The following is a 27,214-nucleotide window of genomic DNA, read 5'->3' on the forward strand; positions in this document are numbered from 1 at the left end:
CTTGAGAATGATGTCAAGGGTTTTAGAAATCAAAGAATGTTGTTCTGCTATTTTTCTCATAGGGTAAAAGCTGTGGCCTTTTAAAGTCCTGGAGATTTCTTACTAGAACAATAATTAATCATAAATGTGTTTGCAGTTACATAGTTGCCCGTTCTTGGGTGGACTATAGTTTTAGAGTGAAAAGAAGGAAATCTTTGTCTGGAAGGAGTGGGAAAAAGTGTTTACAGAGCTGAGGAACTCCAGGTACTCCCTGGACTAAGTCTTGTTCCATTGTCCATTGTTGCTCTCTCATGTTTCTGGATTTTTCTCAGCCTCAACAGCTGTCATAGTTAATCCAGTAAATTTAACTTTGGAACCCTTTATATTACCAGTAAATGACTGTGGCTTTAACACTTAAAGTTTTTTATTTTAAAGCTTTAAATGTTCACTTCTAAAGGATGATCAGGCTTCTGTTGCTTTCTGAACTATTTTGACTACAGCAAGTAGTGACTCTGAATATCTTGCTGTGTAGGTCCACCTATTCCAATCAATAGTTATTTCCAGCAAGAATTCCCCAGTCTGCCGGCAGCTGGGGACCAGGACAAGTCAGGCAAGGATAAGGATGCACCTGAAGATGGATCAGGAGCCAACCTACGACCACAGAGTAAGTGTGAGCTACAAATTGTTGTGAAATTGATTTGTGTGGAACTTACTGCTTGTGCCCTGTACAAAAGAAATAGATGAATACGTTGTTTCAATCAGCACACTCCTACATGGAAGAAGTGGATATTTGGGGCTTTATTCTGCTTTTCTGTGTTCCTGGTATGTGGAAAATAGTGTGTTTAATCCTGTCACTTCCCATTTTCCCAGTGTACTCAGTCCTGCAGTTGTGCTCTGAGGAACATTTGTTAGTTGCACAATACTGACATTTTCTTACTTAGCTGCTCATGTCACAGCAGGTGAGATACCTCTTTAAAGAACTCTGCTAGAATTAACTAATTACACAAATGGTGGTCAGGGCTGGCATTAAGTCATTAGTACTCTTAAGAGTGGACCCTGAAAATTCCTGAAGAGGAAGTTTGGTCTACAGGATGCCAAAAGAGTGGGTTGTGCCTTTAAAGGCATTGGCATCTTCAGCTCCTGGATGCAGTGCTCTGACCAGCTGGATCTGTTTCAGCAGTGGGGGATTAGATCTGGTGAAAACAACTAACAGTGCTGGGTTTACATCTCTCAGGAAAGAAATGTGTATTTCACTTTAATGGGAAGCTATTTGGGACTGTGCTTGTTACCAGTTGAAACAAGGTTCCTTTCCCCCTCAGAAGTTTGGTTTTGATGAGGTTTGATGGACTAGAGGTCCTGTCCTGCACTGTGGCTGGCACTGTCCCGTGCCAGTGACAGGCACTTCAGAAAGGAGTCTGTAACTCCTTTCCTTGTTACAGGTCTTGGTTTTCCTTGATTTGTATGGTCCTGCAGACCAAGGTCATGTGCCTGTTCATGTCTTGTCTTGATTTTGATCTAGAGAATAAATTGTGAGGAAATGGGAGAGATATCCAGCACCAAATGAGAGCAGCTACGTGTCTGTCCAGCCTCCTGCAGGCAGTTACAGTTTTGGGCAGCACTGTACATGCTATATTAAGCCCTTCTTTCCTGTCTGACAGCAGAAAGCTAAATGAACTTGGCAAGTAGTCAGTCCCCCTTTAGCAGCTGTGCTTCCCAGCAAAGATAAGTGCAAGAACTGTAATGGATACTTAGGAGCAGAGTTTAACTCTGTTTAAAGGTTTGTGTCCCTGAAGGAACATCATTTACAGTGTGTGTCTCTGAATTTTTGTCTCCATTGATCTGAGCACTGCTGCTAAGTTTACCCTGCTGGGTTTTTTTGTCTTAACCTGTGCTCTGCGGGCAGAAACTTCTAAAAGAATGGAGTGCCTGGCACAAATGATAAGTCATTAAAATCCCTGAGTTTCCCTGGACGGTTAGGTAGACATTCACACCAGAAGTACAGCCATTATCACTTCTATTCCATCCTTATCAGGCAGAGATGCAAACCAGACTACACCTGTCTTCACTTGGACACATACTGTGCATTACCTTTCTTTTTGAGCTGCTTGAGAATTTCCTGGTAGGCCTTTGCTGCTTAGGAACCTTGATCTTTGCCTTGACAGCATCTTCACACTGAGTCAACAGTGGCCCACTTAGCACAGCTAAATCTGTTTTCTTTCTTATGCTATAATCAGTATCCTTCCAAAATTGCACTGTGTTTTGGAAGGTAGAATGGGACAACTAGAGCAATCCATAGATTTAGCTCTGACCCTTCAGGAACACAGCTGGACCTTGGGCTGAAGAGGATCAGGAAGCAGCTTCTGTTTATTCTCGAGTGGCCACTGCTTGTTTCACTAGCAGATAGGAACACGAATCTGCTGTGTCACTGAGGGCTGCGTGGGAACAACGTGTTCTTCACCATCCCTGCCTGGAAATCTGCAATTTAAAGTCTATTTCTAGCTTTTTGTGTGGTGATTCTGTCCGTGCAGATGCTACTAATTGGAGGGATGGGGGTAATAAGAACAACTCTTCTGCTTCTCCGACAGATCAAGAAGCTAAGGGACAAGAAGATGGCAGCGCTACACCAGCAGAACAAAATGATGGCCAGAAGGCAGGAGACAAGAGGGATGTGCGGTTGCCCCAGGTCCCTCAGCCCAAGCTGAATGGCCAGCAGCAGCCTCCCATCTCATCCCAGTACAGAGCAATGATGCCTCCTTATGTGAGTGATGCCTGCATGAACCCTTTTTAAGCAGCAGGGATTGGTTTTTGGCTGGTGGGATTTTCTTTGGCTCTTTTTTCTCCCCTCCATGGAATTCTTATCAGTTCTGCTGGAAGGGCAAGACTGAAACTCAACGCAGGATGTGGCTACCTGTCACTACATGGAGTTTGAACTTGTCAGGAGTTGATTAACACTTCCAGTCACTTCCCCTTGGGGACTTGATGTCACCCACTTGAAATATTAAGCAAACTTGAGTGAAGAGTCTCGCTTTATTTCCATTACTTCCTTTGATGGTCTCAGTGTACTTAATGCAGTAATACTTTTTAATGAGTGGCTCTGTTTTTAATCCCTTTTTAGATGTTTAATCAGTATCCCAGAATGGCATATCCTCCCTCCATGCAAGGTCCAACAAGATTTCCTAATTCTGAGCCTAGCAGGTAAGAAACCTAAAAATGGTTGTGGTTTTTTTCTGGGTATGAACTCTGACTTAATTTTAAAAAAGAAATCATTTGCACTGAGTATCTCGATGGTGAATATATACTGTGTAAGAACTGACACTGGTCAGTCTCCCAAGTTTTGTGGAGGACTGTCATGGGGTGTCTGGAGTTGGAGAACTCAAATGGAAAACTTGAGGCAATTCTGCATATTACAGGGATTTTGGTTGTGAAGAGCAGGAGTCACTTGCAGGAACATTTTAGAAACTTAAACCAGTATTTTGCCTATAAAAAGATTTTTCTGTTGTTAGAGTCACAGTATTCAGCTTCTGGTTGTCAGCTTTGATGCTTTCCAATTAAAGTTGAGCTCTAATGCACTATAAAACAAATTTTCCACTTTTCTGTGTGTTTTTCCATAGTGTAGAATAGCTGTGCACATGGAAGAGTAATTATTTGAATTCTGGTAGTCGCACATGTGGATGAGAGTTCACTGTGCTTGAAACAGCAGTGCTGTATATTTCAAATAATGGTCATACAAGTTGACCTTTTCTCTGTCATTTGTGGATAAGTAGTGACAGTGGCTTTTGTTTCTCTCATTTTTTAGAGGCCCAAGGGGAAGAGGCCCACCCTCATGGTGCTCAGAACCTATTGAACGCCCATCCATTCTTAGTGCTAGTGAACTCAAAGAGCTTGATAAATTTGATAATCTGGATGCTGAGGCTGATGAAGGCTGGGCAGGTAAGGACATCAGATTAATGGTCTGTTATTTGTATGCTGAATGTTTCTGAAAGGTTAATTGAATATTTGTTTATGTGTCAGGTGCTCAGAGTGAAGTGGATTACACTGAGCAGTTGAATTTCAGTGATGATGATGAGCAAGGAAGCAGTCAGAAAGAGAAGGAAAGTGGGTGAGTTTGTGTTGCCAATTAGATGGGAAATGTCACTTAACTAGATTTTGGAAAGATTAATGAAATGAGTGCAAGTACTCATTCCAGTAGCACTAATTCCAGTAATTTAATACTGTATTCAATTGCATAACTGCCTGCAGACTCCAGTCAGCTGGGTGTGGAGTAGAAATTATCCTGACTAAGAAATGCTGAGGCTAGGAGATAATCACCAAATACCTGTGTGGAGTATGCATTCTGTTTTTCTTATTTCTTTGCACATAGTGATGAGCAAACACCATCAAAAGATTCCCAGAGTCCTGATGGCCAGAAGGAAACTGAAGAACAGACAAATGCCAAGTCTACCACCCAGGTTTCCACAGCAGCAGCCAAAGGGTCTTACAGCAAAAGCTCTCAGCTTGATCAGGTTTGTGTGCTCTTCTCTTCAGCTCCTGTGGCAGCAGCCTTGTCAGGAGAGCTCCGACTCAGGTGTCTTTCCAAACTGTCAGGTCAATTAAGGTTATGAACATGAGGGAAGGCATTAGCTGCTGAAAGCATTATCTGAGCTGTGCTAACTGATCAGGTGCTGCTCAGACAACTTAGCTGCCTCTGGTCACAGCACAAAAATAGCCTGGCTTTCTGTAGTGTGTCCTGCCCCACACCCTGAGGGGGCAGAGCTCTTCACCAGGCACTGGGGCTCAGCTGACACACTCCACACTCTTCTGTGTCCATCCCTGGAACTGGATGAAGCCATTCTGGTGTTTATCAGGTTTTCCAGTGGATAAATAGCCCACACATTTTTCATGGGTGTGGGGATTTTTTTTTTTGGTATCATGGTCCACTTTCTGCAGTGCAGCTTAGCTGTAATGTCAGTTCACTTCTCACGCTAATGGATTTTATACAGACCATGTAGAATTCATCAACTCAGCCATTTTTAGCTTCCCTCTAGTAGAAGAATATTGCCATCCACCTCAATTTATGCCTGCTACAGCCCTATTTTTCCCCCTCCCCTTCCCCAGGAAAAGCTACTGTTGGTTTTGAAAATTTCTCAGAAGTATTTTCTCTTGACACCAGTAATAATGGAGATGGGAAATCTGGGAATAGTTTTACTTGTACTTTCTCTCTGTATTAAAGATCACACTGTTCTTTAAGGTTTGATGCTACATTGAATCTAAGGAAAAATGGTGCAGGAACATAAACTTAAATTGTTTAGCTCTCAGTTCATAAAAGTGAAAACGTTTTTGTCCTTGTTTCACATGTAGATTTGTGTTGACTGCGGATGCCTTGTTAGATGGAGTGTCTTAATGCAGTAGAAAAAAGTAAATCTAAAGTTTTTCAGTTTGGCTGTGGTTAGAAGCTTGCTTAACCTTGGTACTGTGTTTGATCCAACAGGATCGAGGTCCACCACAGCCTTCTATACATGAAAGAGGTGGCCCTGCTCTTCCTCCAAAATCTATTCTACCACCGGTAAGAAAGATTAGAATTGTCCTTATTTCCTTGAGTTAAATTCTTTAATGCTGTGGTGGAGGGATTTAGACTAAGAAAAGTAAAAATGTGCTTCACATAATGATAAAACTTTCCTTTAACAAGTAAAATGATCATAGTGCCTGGGGCTGGTGGGAATGGGACCCCAACACAGCCACACTGCAGTTGTGTAAAGCTGCCCCGTCTTGTAAGTGCCACGTGAAATGCACAAGAATTTCAGGAGCATTTAGTTATCCAGCCCCAGTTTGGAACTGGAGAGGACAGGAGCATGGGAACAGTGCTGGAGGGATGGCTGCCAACACAGATGAGGAGATAGATTCCCAAATGAAATGTGAATTAAAATCTCTCTTATCCTGAGCTACCTTGAATTCCTTGGCTCCTTGAGGGACTTCTGTCTGAGATTTAGAGCAGCTTGTAACGAAATCTAAAATATGTTTGTCATCTTTGCTGTCACTTTGTCGTGATGGAGAGGAGAGCAGACATGAGCCCAAGTGATTCTCTACCTCTCCTTTCTGAGCTCAGGTTGTGAGAGTCTGAACCAGATCAGGAAAGTGGGGGCTGGCTTTTTCTTCCAAGTCTTGCTTTTTAACGATGCAGATACACATGTGTTGACAAGTAGTTAAAATGTAGTATTTCAGCTGGTTGCTTATATAACAGGTGTTCAACCTGACTGATTTTCTTCCTGCAGCACCCTCCTCCCCCTGACCGGCAGATGGGAAGGCAGGGACCCTTTCCCCCTAAACCAGTACCAGATGAAGATGAAATTTGGAAGCAGAGGAGGAGGCAGCAGTCAGAGATATCAGCTGCAGTGGAGCGAGCCCGTAAGCGGCGCGAGGAGGAAGAGAGGAGAATGGAAGAGCAGCGAAAAGCAGCCTGTGCTGAAAAGCTCAAACGGTTAAACGAGAAATTCGGCTGCATGACAAAACCCTCCCGGGAAGACCCTCTGAAAGAGAGAGAAAGGGAGAGGGAGAGAGAAAGGGAGAGAGAGAGGGAACGGGAGCGGGAGAGGGAAAAGGAGAGGGAGCGGGAGAGGGAGCGAGAAAAAGAGAGGGAGAAGGAAAAGGAGAAAGAGAGGGAAAGGGAAAAGGAAAAAGAAGAAAAAGAAAAACTGGAGAAGGCAAAAGAACAAGAAGTGGAGAAGGAGAAAGAAAAAGAGGTGGAGAAAGAAGAGAAGGAGAATGAGAAAGAGAAAGAAGAGGAGAAACCAGCACATGAGGTTCCTGAGCCTGTAGAACCTGTGGCAACACCTGTAGTAGAAAAACAAGAAAGTGAAACCAAGAATAACAAGGAAGAAAAAGGTATGCTTGCACACAAGTAGAAGTTGTCCTTCTTAAAGCTGAGTCACAGTGCATAGCTGTTGTCTAGAAGTCTCATTTGCATACCTAATTAACCTAGTGCGTCTAGACCGATTATTTTCCTGGCGCATTACAGCTGATAACTGTCCTTTGAGCTAAGCCTGTTTGCCCAGCTCATCAGAAGATTAGGGGAAAAAATGGCTTCTGTGATTTAGGCTGGACTTTGAGGAATACAGAAAGAAAAGCAGGTTTTCTTCTCTTCCTAAAGAAGTGTCAGCCACCCATGTTGTTTAAAAAGCAGTGCAAATTATTTCAGCTGTTCTGTTCTTTCAGCAAGCCTAGAGAAGTAGACACAAAGGGCACCTATTTAAATGTGGTGCATTTTTTGTGCTGAAACTTGAATGCCATGAGAAAACTATTAGACTGTGCCTGGTAAGGTTATATTAGATTTAAGTGGATAAAATTGATTGTAAAACCAAACCTTACTGAATGAAAAAAAAAGTTTATCTGAATGTGATATGGTGTCATGGATACAGCACTTCTTAAATCACATAATAACTGCAACCTGAATGCCAGTGGTTGATTTCCCAATATATCTAAGTTTAAAAAAGAGGTGTATTAACAGCAGTTGTTCTGAGAGGTTGTCCTTGACTTTTTGTGCCTTTACTCGTTTTGGAAACTATGAAGTTAGAGAAAGCAGGCATTTTAGAACATTCTTTATCTGATATTCCGGTGAAATTGTCAGTTGTAATATTGACTGTTGTCTCACATAGGTGGGGGGGGGTCTGTTGTTTTTCTTTCAGAAGATCAAGCAGTCTTTACTCGACAAGACAGTGGTCGAAATGAGAAAGAGGTTTCACAGGTGACTCATGAGAATGAGCCAGACTCAGGATCCCAACCTCGTCCTGCTGTTTCCTCGGGCTATTCTAAGCAGTTTCAGAAGTCATTACCACCGAGATTTCAGAGGCAGCAGGTAACAAACCAGTTCATTAAAAGGAGGCTCATTTAAAGAATGCTGTATTCTGCCTCATTCTGAAGAAGGTGATCATAGGAGTTTCAGAAATCCTGAGTTTTTGCTTCCCAGCTTCTAGAAATCGTATTGGTAGGAATCGTTCTGCCTGAAGCACTTTTTGTCACTTGCAAGGTCTGTAAGTGAGCAGAAGGCTGGAGAGGCTTTGAAACTGGCCCACACTGGCATTGCCCTGCGCTTGCCTGTGGAACCTGAAGTCTGATGATTGATTATTTCTGCAGCTTTTCCTAAAAGGGTGTGACACTAACAGTTCAACTTGGGTGCTGTGGTCTGAGGAGCACTTTGCATTAATGACATGCACAAAGTATAGGTTGTTCTGTGTCTCAGCTACACACCAGTTAAGCTGTAGCTATTGTAAGTTGTCCAGTCTGGTTTTCTCCCTTTTCTCCTACATCATCCTGATGCATGTCAACAATTAACTTTCAGAATACTTGCTGTCCTGGAGATAATTGTACTTATTGTTTCCAAGTATTATTAGAGCTGTGCTCAAGTCTTCATCTTATCAAAAAGTCCTGTAATACTGGTTTTTCATCTGCAGGAGCAAATGAAACAGCAGCAGTGGCAGCAACAGCAGCAAGGTGTCCTTCCACAGTCTGCTCCCTCCCAGCCTTCGAGTGGCCCTGTCCCACCACCCCAGCACAGACCCCTTTACCAGCCCATGCAGCCCCATCCCCAGCATTTGGCTTCCATGGGCTTCGACCCCCGCTGGCTCATGATGCAATCCTACATGGACCCACGGATGATGTCGGGGAGACCTGCCATGGATATGCCTCCTATTCATCCAGGTAAACCTGGAAACATTGTTTTGCTGTTGAACCTACTTGATTTTGAGCTAGAAGTCATTCCTTAACCACACTTTGTTTAGTGAATGGATGGGGTTTTAAGAAGAAATCTACATTATTTTATTGTTTGGGACAAAACAGATTGTAGTCATATTGTAGTCCTATGAGAATGTGTACCTTTGGCTATAAAGTAAAATCCCAGCTGTCATACTGCAGGCATGTGAGTGACAGTTAAGATCATTGTGGATGTCAGCATAAGCCTTTCTTTGTTACAGACAGAAAGCTGGCAAGACTTAGGTTGAACTGAGAAAAAGTGTATTTACCATTTGTGTTTCATTACATTTTGGCACTACATTGCTTCCTAAAATATCCCATGAAACATTTCTGTTTTTACATCACATATTAACAACCTCCAGTGTCTTAATAAATTTGTGGTTTCAGACTCTTGACCCTAAAAAGTCCTTTTTAATTTGTGGAATGGCCATCTGATTTGCAGTTAGGAAAGCTATTGGGCATAAATAATAGAAGTCTGTCATGTAATGTAATGAAGATACCCTTTCCCTTGCTCTTTAGTTGAGCAGGTGTCCTCAGTGAGTGCAAGGAGTGGATGGAGGAAATAGCAGGCTAAGCAGAGATAGTGAAAACTACAAAATTTCTTTGAAATGGTAAAAGTTTTTCAAGCTGGAATGATAGAGTATAAAAAACTGCCTGTGTGTGCACTCATCTTCCTTTTGCCATTCAGAGGTTACAGCACTATCTTCATCCATGAGTTTACAGGTCCATAGGCCTGGTTCTTCCCAGTGTAGTGAAAGCAGACAGCTTTTTCCTCTTTTTGGGACATAGGATGCAAGTGTTGAGTGTGGTTTAGTCAGTCTGAGGTCGGCTGGCAGGGAATAGACATTTGGTTTCAACATGGACAGTCAAAGGGAAGGAGATTTTGGAGGGGAGAGAACATCATTCCTTGGTACCTCCTGACAGGCTTTGTTTGTGTTGAGGTCGGTTTCTTTGCTAATGTTAAATTTGTTTCAATTGTTGAACTTCACTCTGCCACAGGAATTATGCCTCCCAAACCACTGATGAGAAGAGAGCAGCTGGAGGGCTCAGCAGCTGCTTCAGACTCGTTTGAGCACATGGCTCGCTCTGCGAGGGAGCACAGCGTGCCTCTGTCAGAGCCACGCATGATGTGGGGCTCAGAGCCCTACCCCCACGCTGAACCTCAGCAGTCCACTTCTCCTCCCAAGGTCTTAGAAGAGCCTGATGATTTGAGGTAAGCCTGAGTTGTGCCACTCTCCAAGTCACACAGGTTGTAAAATGCGGTCTTGACTAACTGGGTTGTAGCTTCACACAAAACTTGAAAGGAGGAGTTGTGACTGGGGGATGCAGAGTGCTTGATGCTGTTGTACAAAACAGAAGACCCTGCTCTGTAGCAGGGTGTAGAAAGACATTTGACTCCTTGTTTAGCCTAGATGAACGGTGATTGCCAGAATATTTTGAATTTGCAGTTTTGTAGAACATTCCTACAGTGTTCTCCTCTGTTTTCTCTCAGTTCTCCCCATTTTAGAGAACTTTTGTCCAGTGTGTATTTGTTTCAAAAGTGGTATGTTAAGTACAAGTGGTATAAAGCAAAAGTCTCTTTTGGCCTTTGATCCATGGTGAATGGTCAGGATTTTCCTCTGCTTCTTAGAAGTGTTCAGAAATTCTTTCTGTTCTGCTGCCATTTGGATAGTAGTTGGTGTCTCCATTAAAAATTATTTCCTAGAGCTTCCTAGAGCTGACATTGATCCTTAATAGAAAATTATTTTATTTGAGTAATTATGTATGAATAAATTTTTCCCCCACATGCCAATACTCTTAATTGCTTTCTGCTTAGGTCTGAGGCACACTTGGAGCAAGAACGAGTTGCTGTCCCTGCCAGTGCTTATCCTGTAGAACACAACCAGTTGGACTCTCATCCAAAGACAGAATTTTTCAGAGAATCGGGAGAGGTAGAGATACAGAAGTTCCCAAGCAGGCCTTTGGAAGATGTACAACCTCTCCAAACTGACACACCTAACACAGCAGTTAATTTTGAAGGAGTGAGTGAGAAGGTTACACGTAGTTCTCCAGAAGAATTGGTGCCTATGGGGGAAAGTCACTCTTCATTAAAGAGAAGCATTTCCCATGGTTCAAGTCACTCCCTAAAATCAGAAGACCAGAGGGGTGAAACAGCAGCAAATATCCCTAAATTAAGTAACAGACCTATTGAGACAAAGGAGACAATTGAGAGACTTGAGATTAAACCGAAAAAAGAAATTTTGATCACTAATAGAACATCAGAAGGACCAAAACCTGAGAAAACTTTCAAACCTAAGTCTGAAACAAGATGGGGTCCTAGGCCAGGTTATGGCAGGCGAGACGAAGGTGGCGACAGACCAGTGAGAAGATCGGGTCCTATTAAGAAACCTGTGCTTAGGGACATGAAGGAAGAGCGTGAACAGAGAGAAGAGCGCGAGCAGAGGAAGGAGAAGGAAGGAGAAAAGACAGCTAGTGAAAAACCAGGCAAGCCTGAAAAAAGTGACAAAAAGGAATCACCTCAAGTGCCACTGTCTCAGGCTGAGCCCGAGAGATCCACCTCCAGCAGCGCTCCTCTGGCTAAGAAGATAACCCAGGATGCTGCCCCAGCACCAGCGAGCCAGGAGAGCAGTCAGCCCGAGGCAGCAGCTAAAGCTGTGGTGCAGCCCCCTGCCCCTGCAGTCCAGCAGCAGCTCCCAGCTGCCCAGCCAGCCAGTGCCCAGCTGCCCCCAGCCATCCCGCAGCCCCCGGCCGCCCCGCCGGCCGCTCAGCCCCCGCCCCACACGCAGCCCCCCGCTCCCGCCAGCAAGGAGGACAAACAGGCTGAGAAGGTGGTAAGCAAGGAGGTGGTGGAGAAACCACGCCTAGAAACCAGGCCAGTGAAAAGAGAGCCAGGCTTACCACCGAGGACATACTGGAAGGAGGCCAGGGATAGGGACTGGTTCCCAGATCAGGGATACAGAGGCAGAGGTCGGGGTGAGTATTATTCTAGGGGCCGTAGCTACAGGGGTTCTTACGGAGGACGTGGTCGGGGCAGTAGAGGCCATAATAGAGAGTACCCACACTACAGAGATCCTAAGCCTAGATCAGAGCATGTGCCTTCAGGGCCTGTTAGGCAAAGAGAAGAGAGTGAAACTCGTAGTGAGAGTTCTGACTTTGAAGTAATCCCAAAACGGCGGCGCCAGCATGGCTCGGAGACAGATTCTGACAGCGAAGTTCACGAGAGCGCGAGTGACACCCTGCTCTCAGACAAGGACAGCATCATCAAGGGCAAGCACCCGAAACGAGAAGAAAGAGCTGATGGCAAGAAGCCTCCAAAGCCCCTGTCGTTCAAACCTGAGAACAATATCAGAGTAGACAACAGATCCCTAGAAAAAACGTACATCAGAGATTATGAGAACAAGCCCAAACCAGGATTTCTTCCTAAAGGAGAGCCTTCTAGACGAGGCAGAGGGGGAATGTATAGGCGTGGTGGCAGGGATCCCGGGGGACGTCCTCCACGTCCATCCACAATAAGACGACCAGCCTACAGGGACAATCAGTGGAACCCCAGGCAAACAGAGATCATTAAACCAGAAGATGGAGAGCCTCCGAGAAGAAATGAGCATTATGGTCCTATACCAATTGATAAAAGACCTCCAAAATTTGAAAGGAAGTTTGATCCAAACAGAGAGAGGCCACGAAGACAGAGGCCTGCCCGGCCTCCAAGGCAGGATAAGCCACCACGCTTCAGGCGCCTAAAAGAGAGAGAAGCCGCATCCAAGATCAGTGAGGTGGTGACCAGCTCCACAACGAGTGCTACAGTTAATAATGCAGTTAATGAGCCCTCCAACCCTGCTCTGGATGTGTCAGGAAGTAAGACACCAGACTTGTCCAACCAGAATTCTTCAGACCAGGCAAATGAAGAATGGGAAACAGCCTCGGAAAGCAGTGACTTCAATGAGAGGCGGGAAAGGGATGAGAAGAAAACAGCAGATGCAGCAGCACAGGTTGCTGCAAAGGCAGGAGAAAACGCTGGAGCTCCAAAAAGGGAAATAGCCAAGAGAAGCTTCTCTAGTCAGCGGCCTGGAATAGACCGTCAGAACCGACGTGGCAACAACGGGCCAGCTAAGCCAGGGAGGAACTTCTCAGGGCCCCGGAGCGAAAGGCGGAGTGGTCCTCCTCCCAGAAGTGGAAAAAGAGGGTGAGTACCCAGCCTCTGTGAGGAAGCACATGGGGTGGTGGCCTTCTGTCATCCTCTTGTGGTTTGAAACCGTAAGCGGCTGGTTTAGATCTGTGGAGTGGTAGGAAAGACACTGATATGTGCACCCATGCTCTGTACTTTGTTTTTTCTGTTTATATAGACTCCTGGAACCTGAAGCTGAGAGTCAAGTGTTCTTGTATGCACAATGCTAAAAAAGCCTAATTTTAAAAAATTGCATTGCTATTTCTTAGTTGAGCTATGTGTCTTGAGGTTTGGATGCAAGCAGAAATGTTCATGTGAGCAGTTTTGCAGTTAATCTATAAATTGCTGCATTCCATTTTAGATAAATCACCTAACACAGACAAGCAGGTTGAGAGATGCTTACCATTTAGACTAAACTTTATTTTTCCATATGCTGAATTTGATGGAAAATTTAGCAGGGCATTTGATATTTCCCCAAAACAGCTTTTGCTGTTGAGCTTCTCATTAGGAGCTGAAAGTAGAAAGTCTGGACCTTACTAAGAAGTCAGTAAACACCTACAGCCCTACAGTGGGTTCTGAATTAAACTGTTGACTCCCTTCTGAGTGTTCTGTGTGGCATAATTTTCAAATGTTTTTTTTCTAAAACAGGCCATTTGAAGAGCAGGCAGCACCTGTGCCTGGTGTTGATCCTGCCAATGGCAACTCTGTACATCAAGAGGATGGAGGTGTCACTGCTGCAGGACAGAAGACCACCAAGGATGCAAGTGGCAAAAAGAGAGAAGAACCAAAGGCTGGTCCAAAGAAGCCTAAGGAAAAAGTGGATGCCTTGTCTCAATTTGATCTTAATAATTATGCAAGTATGTATTGATAACATCCTAATAATTTTTGATAGTTCTGCTAGTTTTGTTGCATATAGAGCTAGATGTTTGAAAACTTTTAAAAAAGGGGAATTTTTTAAAACACCAGAATAATTGTGCACTTGGGCATGACTGTCTTTCTGATACCTAATAATGTATGTGTCTCTAAAAGGTGGCAGACCTAATTGTGTGTTACATGTAGATGAGTACAGTTTTGTATAATCATAACCTTTCATTCCTACCATTCTCCATCACATTGTCATAATTTAGTTAATTCTCAAAAGTAAAAGCAGTGGTTATCACTGCTAGGCTTAGACTTGATATCTGGGAGGGTTCATTATTCATTACTGTGTTTTAGTAATTTCCTGGAGAATCTGGTACAGGAAGCTCCAGTTTTAAAGTTCTTAAATATGAAGTCCTTGCCTTTGAGCTCAGCAGCAAAGCACTTGGCAAGCAGAAGCTTGCCATTGATCAGGGCCCCCATCTGTGTCTGTGGGGAAGTAACTTCCACTCCAAAGCCAATTTTGGCTTGGTGCATTGCACCTGAAGCTGTTGAAACAGCAGCATCTATACCTTTCCTTTTCCTATAGGTGTTGTGATCATTGATGATCACCCTGAAGTGACAGTAGTTGAAGACTCCCAATCTAACTTGAATGATGATGGTTTCACAGAAGTGGTGTCTAAGAAGCAGCAAAAACGCTTGCAAGATGAAGAGCGCAGAAAGAAGGAAGAACAAACAGTGCAGGTACAAGACAAGCATTTATAGTGGGGAAAAAGCTGCTTGCAGTGCTGGGAATGTTGTCAGGGGTGCAGGAACTTCCTTCCAAAACTGTAGTTTCTTCTTCTAAATATAAATGCTTAGTTATATTTAATATTAAAGTTGTTTATATTTAGCAAATAAAATTAATTTTTATGTAGTCAGATTGGGATTCTGTACTTCTCAATCGGGCGCTGTCAGGCAGGTGGAATTGGCAAACTGATAAAAACACTTTTTCATACTGTGGTAAAGATTTACCCTATTGCTTGTAAATCATTTGATTCCAAGAAGAAAATGGATAAGAAATTACTGTTCCTGTGGTTAAATACCCCCCCAGAAAAATAGATTTCCTTTAAGGCTGGGTTAATCAGTTTGCTTTTTGCCTTTTGCACTCTGCAATTGCTGTCTGTACACTTTGTCACCTGGAAGAATAAAATTGGCTTCTCCTTACAGGTTTGGACCAAAAAAGGGTCAAGTGAAAAAGGCCGAGGTCAGAATTCCAAGCTGCCCCCCAGATTTGCCAAAAAGCAGCAGCAGGCAGCAGCTGCAGCTGCACAGCAGGCTCAGGCTCAAGCTCAGGCTCAGCCTCCCTGCCCAGCCCAGTCCCCTGCCCAGCCCCAGGCTCCTGTTCCAGCACAAAGCCAGGCTGCAGGAGGGACAGCCAGCACAGACTACACCGTGTCAGGCAAAGTCCTGCAGAACACCCAGCCTCACAACGGCCTGGCAGCTGAATTATGGGACAACAAAGTGCCTCCTACAGCAGTTCTGAATGACATCTCCAAAAAATGTAAGTGCTGGTTTTTGGATTTGAGGTGGGTGAAGCAAGCGTTGTATTTAGAGAAAGCTGATGGGCCAGCTGGCTCTCTGGTTGTATTTTTACCTGCAGATGGATTCTGCACAGGGAATGAGGGCAGCATACCCAAGTGCAGCATAGTGACCTCCAAAAAGAGGGGTTTGCAGTACAGTATTTTATGTTATTGTGTTCTTTCCTCACAAGAAATGAGCAGCTGTCACTCCGTTGAGGAGTCTGTTTTGTCAGACTTGGTCATTGTTCCAGACATGTTAATTGCCCCACTTGAAAGCAACTGAATAGGTAGCACATTTTTAACCACTGATTAGGTTAATTAAAGCTTATTTACTCAAGACATCTGTAATTTACTTCTCAGTCAGTCAGTACATTGATTTGAATACCTCTAACAGCCTTGAGGGTTTTTTTAACTCTATCTTTTCTTAATTGCCAGTGGGACCCATTAGCCCACCTCAGCCACCTTCAGTCAGTGCCTGGAACAAGCCTCTGACATCTTTTGGTTCAGCTCCATCTCCAGAGGTAAGAATGAGGGGAAGAAGAGTAGCTGTGCTTGAAGCTTACCCATCCAAATTATATTTATTTGGGGTTGGGTACAGATTATCCATTTATCCAGGAGTGCAGATACTTAAGCTAATGTGCATAGAATTCCATGAAGTCAGGAGATAGTATGGAAGCATGGGATATATGCTGGTGGTTTTATAATTGCAGCAGGGAAAAGCTGTTCTCTTGATAATAACTCAGCCATTCACAGATTCTGTTGATGGCTGTTACTCATTACATTTCCAAAGAAAAATATTGCCCAGTTTGCCTGATTGTGTAGGGCTCAGTGAAGTACACAGAAACAGGATGTCTCCAAGGAACTAAAGGGGTTTTGTGTTCCTTAAATTTGAGATACAAAAAGCAGTCAGCAGTATTTATACCAGTATTATCTGTGGATATTCCCATGGAATTTGCATAGCCTTAAATTTTACATTTAAAGTGCTGTGGTCTGACTTTTCTGGTACTTTTTTGGTCTTAATTGTTTTAAACAGCAAGAATGTTGAGACAGCTGTTGTAGGAGACAGTTTGAACTGCACAAGAGATGTGGAAATACTTTTCTATTTCTTACTGTTTCTCTTGAATTGAGCATTAAGTTTTGAACTTCCCAGAGAATGTTGTGAACCTGAATCTGAATTGCACTTGTTCCTCTTGATCTTGGTGATATTTACATATTTCTTCACTGCTTTTTTCTTGAGCTCCTTTAACAGTAGAGACTTGAGGAGGAGGAAGTGTTTGTAAAGATATTGTTTATTCTTGCAAATCTGTTGCAGTCACAAATGGTACCTCTGCAAAAGATAAAAGTACCCTTCTAGTGGTTTTCAGCTGAGCACGTTTTTAGTGTTCTTTTTTGAGCCATTGTCATTGTACTGATACAGAAAATATTCAGGATGGGTTAAATGTTTGCTTTTTAACCAGGGGACAAAGCCTGGACAAGAAGGTGGAGTCGATCTTGGTATAGAAACCATTCAATTTGGAGCCCCAGCTTCCAGTGGCAGTGACAATGAAGTTGGTCCTGTGCTGTCTGAGAAATCCACTGACAAATTACCAGAACCCAAAGAGCAGAGACAGAAACAGCCTCGGGCTGGACCCATCAAAGCACAAAAGGTAAAAGGTCATAATTGCAGTACAAAGTTCAGTCAGAAAAGGGTTACAAATAGCAGAATAGAATACACTGAGTTAGGACTAGACCCATAAAAATTGCATCCCTTTTTATATTTCCTAATACAATCAGCAAGGTGGTTCTTGCAGAGAAGATGTGCAGGGTAATTAAACAGCACCTTAGCCCAGCAGAGGCTGCACATTGGTTCTGTATTTGAAGCCAGGGATGGGAGTATGGATTTGTGATAGCTTTGTTGGTAAACTGGATGTGGTGAAGTGCTTTGTTTTTATTTGTAGTTTGAGTTTTCTGGTTTTTCTTGGGGTTGCCTCAAGGTGACTTAAGGCAAGGTCACACTCAGGCCTCCTTGAGAGCTGTTTGGAAACAGCAGTGCAGTGCTGCCCTGGCTGTGTCTGCAGGTGCAGTGGTTCTTCCTGCCTTGCCCCCTAAAGGGATGAATGGTGCCCTGTTTAGTTTTGTAGCCAGATTATCAACTGATCAGTACATGAAGTTGCAGAAAAAGAAGTGTTTTGAGGAAAGGGAGGAATGTTAGAGACATTACTTTGCGGTCTGCAGTTCAAATGCACAGGTGTCTGAATAATTAACTTTTTTGCAACTAATACTAAATAGCTAATCAAACTTATATCAGCTTAAAAAATAAGTGTGTTGCTTGCCTTCCAGAGATTTTCTGTTATTTCCACCTCCAGTGCACACTAATCTGTGCATCACTAGCACTCAGCACCAGCTTCTAATTCTCAGAAAGAGAAGGTTATAGCAGATAAACTTGTCTGGTGACTTAGAGTGTCAGCTATTCCAGTCCCTCTTGATGTCTGAGATTTGGCAGCAGTCCTGATGTAATTAAAGCCCTTTTGTCTTTCTAGGAGAGTGGATGTTTCTTTGTGTTCATTGTTAAGGTTTTGGTTGTTTGTTGGGTTCCCCCCCCCCCCCCCCCAAAAAAAAAAAATCCAAAAAAAAGAGCTGAAATCTGGAAGTTCAGTCACACACAGAATGAATTTAACTTCTGCTGTATGAGACACTGAGTGGACGTGTTGCAGTTCATGGCTTTCACTGCAGAATATAAGACATGTTCAGTAGAGAAATATGCACTGATTAAAACTGCTGATGAATTGCAATACCCCCTGTCTCAGATACACTGCAGCATGCCTCAAACTGCCCAGTAAAATCACTTTGATAGAATGAACTCCAAAGTTAAATAGAGACAATCTACTTGACACTGGATAGAAAGTTCCTTTTTTCTGCATGTTTAGAGCTGTCAAGATTTCTGCAGATTTTGTTGAAAGACACATATGTGACTAAATAGTAAATGCATTGGAGGGTAATATTTTTTTACACTCCTTTGAGTGAGGCAGCTGTAAATGTAACTGCCTTGATGACAAAAAATAAATCCCAACAAACAAACAGTTCTTACACACCCACCCACTGCTGTGGTGGTATTGTTTGCTGTGAAGCCTAAATGCAAGCTTATATTCAAGATTGGAGATTGGTATTGTTGAATTAATATGGGACATGTAAGAGGACCATACTTGAAACAAAGCAACTTACCTTTCCAAGGCAAAGTGTGAAGGTTTAAGTGACCTTAAAGTGTCTGGAGGAATTTCAGCCTCTATAAAGAATTAGAGAAAATATTATTTGGGGTATTTTAGAGAGTCTTCATTACTCCCGAAATACCTGGTTTCTATTGAGGAAAAACAATTAGCAGCTGCTTATAAAAGCTTAAGGAATTGAATTTTCAGGACTGCCTTGGAGGGATTTTAGTGCTGCTCAGCAGTGAAGTGGACTCAGAGTCTCAGCCAGAAAGGACGTGGCTGTTGAAGCAGCAAAGCATTCAGGTTCCCTAGGGCCCTTCATTCTGCTGTAACTCAGCTGCACAGAAAGGAACTGCTGAATTGCAGCAGTGATCCAGCCATGGTGTCTGCAGTATAAGGCAACACTTGTGTTTTATTTTTTCTGGATCCCTTTAATGGTCAGTTTCTGGGGAAAAATGCTGCCAACATCCATACATCAAGATAATTTCAAATAAAGGTAGAGTCTTCTGTTCTACTTTCCTGGGGCCCTGTAAAATCCTGAATCCCTGAAAATTAAAATAACCTGTAGATATGCAAAGTCATGTGGTTTCTGTGTTTTTTCTGCTTTTCTTATAAGGACAGTCAAAGTGACATTCTTTTGTATTTTATTTGAACTCTGCCACTTCCCATAAAAAATTCATTGCTTGAAAACAATGGTTTGGATTCCTAGTGTTCAAAATCAATGCATTTCATGTACTTATGACTTAGTCTCAAGTTCTTTACCTGATAGAAAATGCTTCCCCTTGAAAAGCTTTGTTCTGTTTAAACAATGACTTTTAGCATGTTATAAGTATTTTTGCTGGATAGGACACAGAGAGGAAAGCATGACTGACAAGTTAACACTAACTTAGCTTCCAGACTTGAGCCCGGTAGAAAACAAAGAGTATAAACCTGGTCCTATTGGGAAAGAGCGTTCTTTAAAGAACAGAAAGGTGAAGGATGCCCAGCAGGGAGAGCCTGAGGGACAGGAGAAGCCATCTCCCACCTCTGTCAGAAGCCCAGAACCTGTCACTACAAAGGAGACCAAAGCAGCGAGCGAGCTGAGCACCGAGATAGGAACCATGATATCTGTGTCTGCTCCAGAGTTTGGGACAAACACAAAGGTAAGAAAAATACTGCCAGAATACTGAGCACTGTATGTAAAATGTGATTGCAGTGAGGGGTTGACACTTGGCTGCCTGCTGGTGGTGCTTGGACAGCAGAGCCCACTGAGTGGCAGATAGGAAACACTGGTGCTTGAATTCAGAAGTGCTGCAGAGATGTGATGTCTTGTCCCTGACACAAATCAGCTTGGAAGTCTGTTCTGCTGAATGGCAAAACTCAGTCCTGAGCACTGCTGTGGAGAGTGGCACTGGAGCCTGGTGTAGGCAGAGTCTGCAGACTCAGATCAATGTGATGTATGCAAGATGACTTCCAGCAGAGAAGTGAAGTCGTGCATGATTGCTGGATGAGTGTATGGATGACCTCAAGCTGTGAATTAAGTGCTGTTCTGTGAAAAAAAAAAAATCTCTAAACTAGCAATGTGCTAAAGCTTTAGGTAAGGCTTGTTCTGTGTCCCTAGATGGTCATGTGTATCCTCTTGGCTTGGATATTGTCTAGATATTCCTTGCAGAACTTCACAGTATTTAGGGCTCATCATAGTCCCCTGTTTTCTTTATAACTGCTCAGCAGTGAGATGGTGATCTGCTGTTGGGATTCGTTGTTCTGCAGGTCAGTTCTTAGATGTGGCTGAAAAACATCCCCAGAGGCATCTCCTTTCTGCCTGTGTCTTGACAAGTACTCTCGTTGTCATCTCTCAGATGTAAAGAAGTGATGCAGTTTGAGTAGCTACTGCTTAATAGTTATACCTGCTTTGGTACAGGAAAAATGATCCTTGCAGGTTTGAAAAGCAGTTTTCTAAGTATAGAAACTTATAAGACCATCCTGGTCTTAAGCAGAAATCTTCTGATGGCATTTAGGAAAACTGATCCTCTTTAAGAGTTACATTAATAGTTGAAGAATATGGAGTGTGGATCACCCCCAATTCATCTTTGTCACACATCTTTGATCCCACAGCTAGGAAAATAACCCCAAACCAAAGGACAGCTTAGGCAGCTTTTTGCCATAAAAGATACTGTCTCAATGAAGTGTTGCTACAGAGCAAGTGGAAGGATATTTGTGTCCAACATGGAAGCTGCAGGCTTAAGAAAATTCAGTGCAGGGATTTCTCATCCTTCCTGACATTTTCCATCTTGTAGGTAGGTGTGAGTGGTTTATGTTCATACCAGAAACTGATAAATGTATGAGAATCAGAAGTGCAGAGCAGTAAATACCTTGCTCAGGTGTTTGGTGAGCCTGTTTGGTTCCTGTGCTTCCCAGGGTCCCACAAACTCCTGTGGCCAGAGCTCAAGACAGGAGAAGAGGCTTCTTCTAAGCCACAAACAGAATGGGAAACACAGCTTTGATTACTGCAGCCTGACTGAGTGTAGTCAAGTAGCTCTGCTAAAATCAGCAACATTTCCTCTCTGCAATTGTATTTTTGAAGTATGAGTTTTTCAAAAGGGAAGTCTGGACTTTGTGCCAGTCTGGGTTTAGTTTAACATGGGTTGCCAAGGTTCTTTGAACTGCCACAGTACTAAAGCACTGAGGTTCTGTTTCTGGAAGGAAAACCAGAGTGGAAAGAGGCTTTCCAGTTTGTGCTGCATATGAAAGTTCTCAATTTCTCTATTGAATGATTGCTTAAAGAAGCCTTTCATAATAGGCCTAAATACTCCTGTCTTAACAGCACCAGGTTTGCCTTTAAATTCCTTTGTTAAGAATAGTTCCTGAGGCAATAGTACGTTGTTTTTTCTAGGAAAGAAGTGGAAGCTAAACCAACAGTTACATCTCTGGAAGTTAAACCAAAAACCTGTGCATTTATTGGATAAGATAACCTTCATGTAGGTTTTTCAGGAATGAACCTGCAATAAATGTCCCTTCTTTTTGAAGAGTCTTTTAAAAGGGGTTCAAATACTGCTCCAGCCTTGGAGTTCTTGTACTGATGTACATTGAAATTGCTTTTTCTTGTCTTGGTACTCTTTCCATTGCTTGTTCATGAGGGAGGAGGTGTTGACATCTTTAACCTGTTGTTTCAATGTCAGATGTTGATGTTGTGGCAAACTTAAATGTCTTTTCTTTTGATAGTCTTAAACATCCCTCTCAGAGATTCCTGCTCAGCTTCCAGGAGTGCACACTTGTGGTGTATTTGATTTAAATGTCTGTAAAAACCAGCTGTCCTCCTTCAGAAGCTTTGCAAGAGTACCCCATCCATTCCAAAACAAACATCTTGATAAGAGCATGTGCCTTTAATCATACAAGACTGCTTAGAAACTGTATAAATATAAATTAACTCCTACAGTGAGGTGTTTAAGTTTAGTACATAAGTATGATGCTCAGAAGCCGTTGCAGCTGTTTCTCTTGGATTTTGCAGTATTTTTGTAGTGAAGGCAGTCTGATGTGTAAGTTTCTGAATTGGGTAAAACATCTTAGCCCTTGCCTTTCCCAGCCTTCCATTTCAACCTGTCAGATCCCAGGGAGACCAGTACCTGGTTGTGGATGCCTGTGAAGTATTTGTACAGGCAGCTGTACAGCTTTGTCTCACAGATCGTGGCTAAAAGGACATACAGACTGGTTTTCAGAAGATTTTGAGTATCTTTCAATCTCTAATTTGGGTGATTTATCTAAATCAGGAACCAATCAAATAGCTAGTTCATCTCACTAAGTACCCTGATCCTTTACAGCAGGGTCAGCTCTGAGGTCTGCCTTGTGCTTTGTTCAGTCAAGTCACTGGAGGTTTTGTGATTTCTTCTTTTTGAAGGAGGTCGTTACAAGAAGTCTGCCTGTTCTTTTTCTTCAGCTGCAAACAATTTGTGGAGAACTCCAAAAAAGCATAAACATGAGCTTATTGCTCTAGCTGTTACTAGTTTATAATAAAGTAATCAGTTGGTTTCTTCAGTCAAACAGTTGTACAGGAGAATCACTTTAACTGAATTGTAAAAGCTTGTGGTGATAAGCCACATCTAACAGAATCCTGGACTTAATGTAGCAGGAAATGAAGGATGGAGATTAATCTACGTTTATGGGGTGGTGTTCATGTGGTTAAAGCATTGTCTTTTCTGCATGTTCAGCCTGTAAACCACCCTTGTGCTTCAGCATTGCACATGCACTTGTAAGGGCACCACAGCTGGTACAGTGGTTTGGGTTTAATTCTAGTGAAAAAGCTCTTTTTGTGCTGTGAGTTTGCAAAGTAAGAAAGTTAGCAGTAGTCTTGATCCATCTTCTTTCATAAGGATTTGCACTGCTCAAACCCTGAAAAATTGCATTCAGACCTTGAAGGAAATTTAATAAAAACACTTCCTCTTTCTTACGCAGTAATGCATCCTTAAAAAAATAGGGAGCCATTTAATTACTTCATTAGAAGGTCTGTGTGATGAAAGCAGCCTTGCATTCTTGCCTTGTTTTACCCAGATTAAATTTGCCTGTTGGAATCCAGTGCAAATGTGCAGCTTGCAGTCTGGTGGTTGGGATTGTGGGTAGCACCATATATCTTGTATTTCACCAGTTTAGCAAGTAAAGGAAGTAAATAAATGGAGAAAAGAGTTCTCTGTTTTCTTCATAAATTATAAAAATAAATCCATGTGCACGTTGTCCTCTCACCCTGCTATGGTTTAGCTTGTTCTGGTCTTTTACCAAAATGAGCTCGTCCTTTTAAGGAGGATTCTTTGTCATTTGTCAGTTACTATCTCAGTCCTCTAATTGCTTTTTTAGAGGCCTTGCTGCAGGCCTGAGGAGGAAATTGAGTGTGCACTTTTTTAGTAGCTTATCCCTCTGGTTGGATGGAATTAAACAAGCATTATATGGCTTGTGTCTTCAAAATCATTACGGGTTGGCAAGTCCAGACACTCAGTAACAGTTCTGCTGCTGATTTGTTCTTCAGTTCTTTTGTGGTGTTTGGTTCTATCAAGATGGTGGAGCCTTTCCTGGGCACCAGGGATGTAAAACTTCAGACATTTAAACTTTGCACAGGCCATTTCTGTCTACAGCTGCAGGAGTCACTGCCTACTGCCAGCACTGAAAGGACCTTGTTTGCTGAGCACATGAAGGGCCACTTGACTGTGACAAATAAGCTTCAAAAAAAGCCTCTGAGCAGACTGGAAACCTCAGTCCTTTTCTTCCTTGAAATCATTAAGCAGTGCAGAAATCAGAAGGTAGCCTGCACCATCCAGAGAATCTGAGTCTTGTGATTTTCAGAGACAAAACTTACAGGAAAGGAAATTGTTTTGCAAATTGCAACCATCCCTTTGTGTTCTTTTTCATCTGGAGGGCCTTTCTTGTCATACTAAGAAATTTCTGTATTTATTTGAAGCTACAGAAAGCTTTCAGCTAAGGTATTTTACTTTTTAAGCTGACTGAAAGGGCCTGCAGGTGGCTGAAGCATCTTGGGTGACAAATGATAACTGGTTGCACCACCACAGTCCAGTTTACAGTGCCCAGGAGATACATTGCTCTGTATGTTCTTGCCTTACAGACTGTATTTTGACTTTTCTCCAGATGTACATTGTGAGGTCATGAGGCAAACTGTAATCTTCTAAGAATCCTCCTGACCTCAGTAGCAATTCTGCAGTAAGGATTGCTACACATGACTTGTAAGAAAAATGTGTCAAATTCTAATCTTCTGTTGCTTGCTGAACTCCTCCTGTAGAAAGGCTGACATCTGTCCAAGAAATTGAAATGGAATTTAGGTAAGGGAGATATTTTAATGGAATTGTTTTTCTTCACAGGAGTCTGTAACAGACTACACTACACCTTCTTCTCATCCTAACACAGTGGCTACTAGCAGTACAAAAATGGAGGAGACTTTGGTGACGAACGTAAGTCCATTGCAGTGATCGTCTTGACTTTGAAGACAAGAAAATATTTTCACACTTCTTTTAAAGCACCAAATAGTGCCTTCAGTGAACAAGTCCACAGGGTTCCTTTCATGTGAACTAGCTGGGCTTTTTCCAGTAATCTTACTCGGAAGGACATTTGGTCTGATTAGTACCTGCTCTGGAATTCTTCAGGTATTTTCTTGTCTTTTGAACAATCACAGTGAGCTAAAGAGCACAGAAAGTGGAGATGTTTATAGGGACAATTCTAAAAAAAGCAAAGATAGGCATAATAAGGGAGTGTGTTCTTGGCAGCAGTTGGGACTTGAGCCTGGTACCAGTAGCAAAGCTCTGTAGGCTGTTTGAAGAAAGGCTCTTACAAACAAAGGGATTATGAACTGTGGCCTGAAATCACGGCAACTGCATGCAAAGGGAGCAGCTGAATGGTTGTGAGAGCAGACAGCAGGCTTCAGGTGTTCAGTTGCTATGGAGATGAGGTGTTTGCAGCCCTCAAAGCCAGTGCAGTGATCCTGACTTGTGAGCGTGGCACAGTGGTTGAGAGCTGGGTTGTGACTTGTAGCAAAATCAAGTTTGTCTTGAGTGTGCTGGGGCATCAGGGAGCTTGGATCTTGTGATTCTTGTTGTTTAAGTAATGGAATTAGCTCAGGGTTGAGTCACTTGTTGATGGGGAAGGTAGAATCATACAGTAGGATCTCAGTTTTTATGAAGATGTCTTGTGAATTCCATCTAAAAATGCTTTTCAGCTTACTGCAGCACCATTTTGAAGCAGTACTGATTGAACTTCTTACTCTTCTGCTGGCTTTTGTGGTAGTGTTGTGGTTTTTGACTTTGGTTAGTGTGGAAGACTGATTGCTTTTGTGTTAATGATGTCCAATCCTTGTGGATGTTGGAGTTGGATTTCTAACACGGGAATTAGGGGTTCCTGGCCACAAAGGATCTGTGCTATCCCCTGCTTCAAAGCTTCAGGATCTGTCTTTTGCATTAGCCTTATCTCATCCAGTGGAAGTCCATTAGCTAAGCTGTGGATAGAGGAAGGAATGGTTAGGAGTAACAGACTGGACACTGCAGTATTTTTGATTCATTTCCTTTAAAACTTCTAGGAAATCCATTGGAGTTTTCAGAGGCAAAGATAGCAATAGCATTACGTCAGGTTTATTTCCCCAAGTATCACGTCTTTCATCTTTTGAAAGAGAAAACAGCTGAACTCAATTATTGGATGGCAAATCTGTTGTAGTTTGTTTCATGGTCCTGTGATTTTGCAGGTCTATAAAAGCTTCCTCTTTTCAGAAACTGCATCTCAGAACTCAAGGTCATGAAGCCCCATGTACTGTATTGGTACAAACAGGGACAAACCTGGCTTGGGAAGAATTTTTGCATATCAGTAAACTGAAATGGTACTTGAAATTAAATCCCCAAACAGAGAATTGGTGTTTGATTATGCAGAGGACATGGACACCTTAAAACCTTAATCTTCAGCCTCTTTGAGAGATGAGAAGCATCTTGGCACCTGCTGAGTGGCCTTTCCTTGCCTACCAAATTTTCACCTTATTTTATCAGTCTCCCTGCCAAATGCTCAAGCCTTGAAGAAATTGTAGCTCACTTGATAAAGCTTGAGCTTTGCTTTCTGGGGCTTTTCTGGTAGACGTAGTTAGAATGTGATGTGTGTTGCCTGCCTTTCAGGTGCCCCTGCCCCACACCCTTCCCCTCCCTAGGAGGGAGACTTTACAACAGAGCTCCAGCCTAACTCCAGTTTCTCCCGCTACCGTCGACCTCACCCTCAAGGTATGTACCACATCCCTCTAAGGGTCGTTTTCTTGCATGCAGGGGAAAAAAGTTATTGGAGAACTTGCTGGTGAACCTTTTTTTAGAGCCTTCCTTTGTTTCCTCTGCTGAACTGCTTTTGCATATAATGGATGGCTGAAACACGAGACTCTGTCAAAGGATGCATTTAAACCATAAATTTCTAACCCCATTTTGCATTAACACTTGGCATCTCAACCAGTCTTGGCTCCCACTGCCCTGAAAAACCAAGATCCTAGAGTTTTAGCGTTGGACCACAGTGCTCATGGCAAACCATCAGAATCTGGCTGAGGATTTTTGAGTGTTGAGCTCAAGATAAGTTGCCTGGTTTGGTGTAAAGGCTTGAAGGATTTGCTTGATAAGCCAAGTTTGATTTCTTCTTGGTTCTAAGACTTTGGTGCAGTGATAATTTGGTTTTGAGTTGGATGGCTGAAGTTCCAAGTAGTGACATGTAATGGTGTGTTGGTGTCTCTGAAAGGCAGTTAGATCAGCGAGTCAGAGCGTGTTTTGTAGTGTTGTAAATGTTCTGTTGTTTCCTGTTTCCAGTGCAGACCAAGTGTGGAGAATATTTTCAGTGCTGTTTTCCCATTTTGTTGGATTTTGGACTGTGTGCATTATATAACTCACTAACACAGAGTTGGGCTCTAGCTTTGCTACTGTATTTTTAGAAGTTGTTGGGTTTTTTCTTTTTTTGGTGTCCTAGATCTGCTTTGTCATTGTGACTGCAGGGGACTGAGCCAGTAGAAGTGTTGTTGCTGCTTCTGGTGTTAAGGAATAGTGGTGTTTGACCTTAGTTTGTCTAAGTTTTTAAAAGAAGAAATGAAACTTGATTGGATGCAGAGCTAATGCTTTGGAGGAACTTGCTTGTCAATGCCAGTGAGACTTGTCTGACTGGCTTGGTTTGACAGCTGCTTGCTTGTGTTCTCTACAGATGAGAAATATTCATGTTCTGTTGTTGAATCTCTGCTTTTCTTTTGTTAACACTTTATTTCCTAAAAAGAG

The 27,214-nt window shown here is 42.7% G+C and overlaps 1 protein-coding gene across 13 annotated transcripts in view; it reads left to right on the plus strand.

Annotated features, from left to right (window-relative positions):
• The window catches only part of PRRC2C (proline rich coiled-coil 2C), a 67,793-nt gene that overhangs the window by 23,034 nt on the left and 17,545 nt on the right, over positions 1-27,214 (plus strand). For 7 of the 13 annotated variants that reach the window (XM_041420158.1, XM_041420157.1, XM_041420162.1 and 4 more), the window contains exons 5-24: positions 512-643; positions 2,565-2,737; positions 3,095-3,174; positions 3,776-3,909; positions 3,991-4,078; positions 4,340-4,481; positions 5,447-5,521; positions 6,228-6,837; positions 7,638-7,807; positions 8,403-8,649; positions 9,700-9,913; positions 10,517-12,880; positions 13,511-13,719; positions 14,310-14,464; positions 14,930-15,263; positions 15,718-15,803; positions 16,740-16,928; positions 19,358-19,609; positions 24,305-24,394; positions 26,093-26,194. In XM_041420158.1, the coding sequence (XP_041276092.1) occupies positions 512-643; positions 2,565-2,737; positions 3,095-3,174; positions 3,776-3,909; positions 3,991-4,078; positions 4,340-4,481; positions 5,447-5,521; positions 6,228-6,837; positions 7,638-7,807; positions 8,403-8,649; positions 9,700-9,913; positions 10,517-12,880; positions 13,511-13,719; positions 14,310-14,464; positions 14,930-15,263; positions 15,718-15,803; positions 16,740-16,928; positions 19,358-19,609; positions 24,305-24,394; positions 26,093-26,194 (5,846 nt within the window). The remainder of the gene's footprint in view (positions 1-511; positions 644-2,564; positions 2,738-3,094; positions 3,175-3,775; positions 3,910-3,990; positions 4,079-4,339; positions 4,482-5,446; positions 5,522-6,227; positions 6,838-7,637; positions 7,808-8,402; positions 8,650-9,699; positions 9,914-10,516; positions 12,881-13,510; positions 13,720-14,309; positions 14,465-14,929; positions 15,264-15,717; positions 15,804-16,739; positions 16,929-19,357; positions 19,610-24,304; positions 24,395-26,092; positions 26,195-27,214) is intronic. The other 6 variants (XM_041420159.1, XM_041420164.1, XM_041420168.1 and 3 more) reach the window with 6 other exon arrangements.

Source organism: Onychostruthus taczanowskii, unplaced genomic scaffold (genome assembly GCF_017590055.1).
Source record: "Onychostruthus taczanowskii isolate IOZ18803 unplaced genomic scaffold, ASM1759005v1 scaffold63, whole genome shotgun sequence".
Taxonomy (NCBI): domain Eukaryota; kingdom Metazoa; phylum Chordata; class Aves; order Passeriformes; family Passeridae; genus Onychostruthus; species Onychostruthus taczanowskii.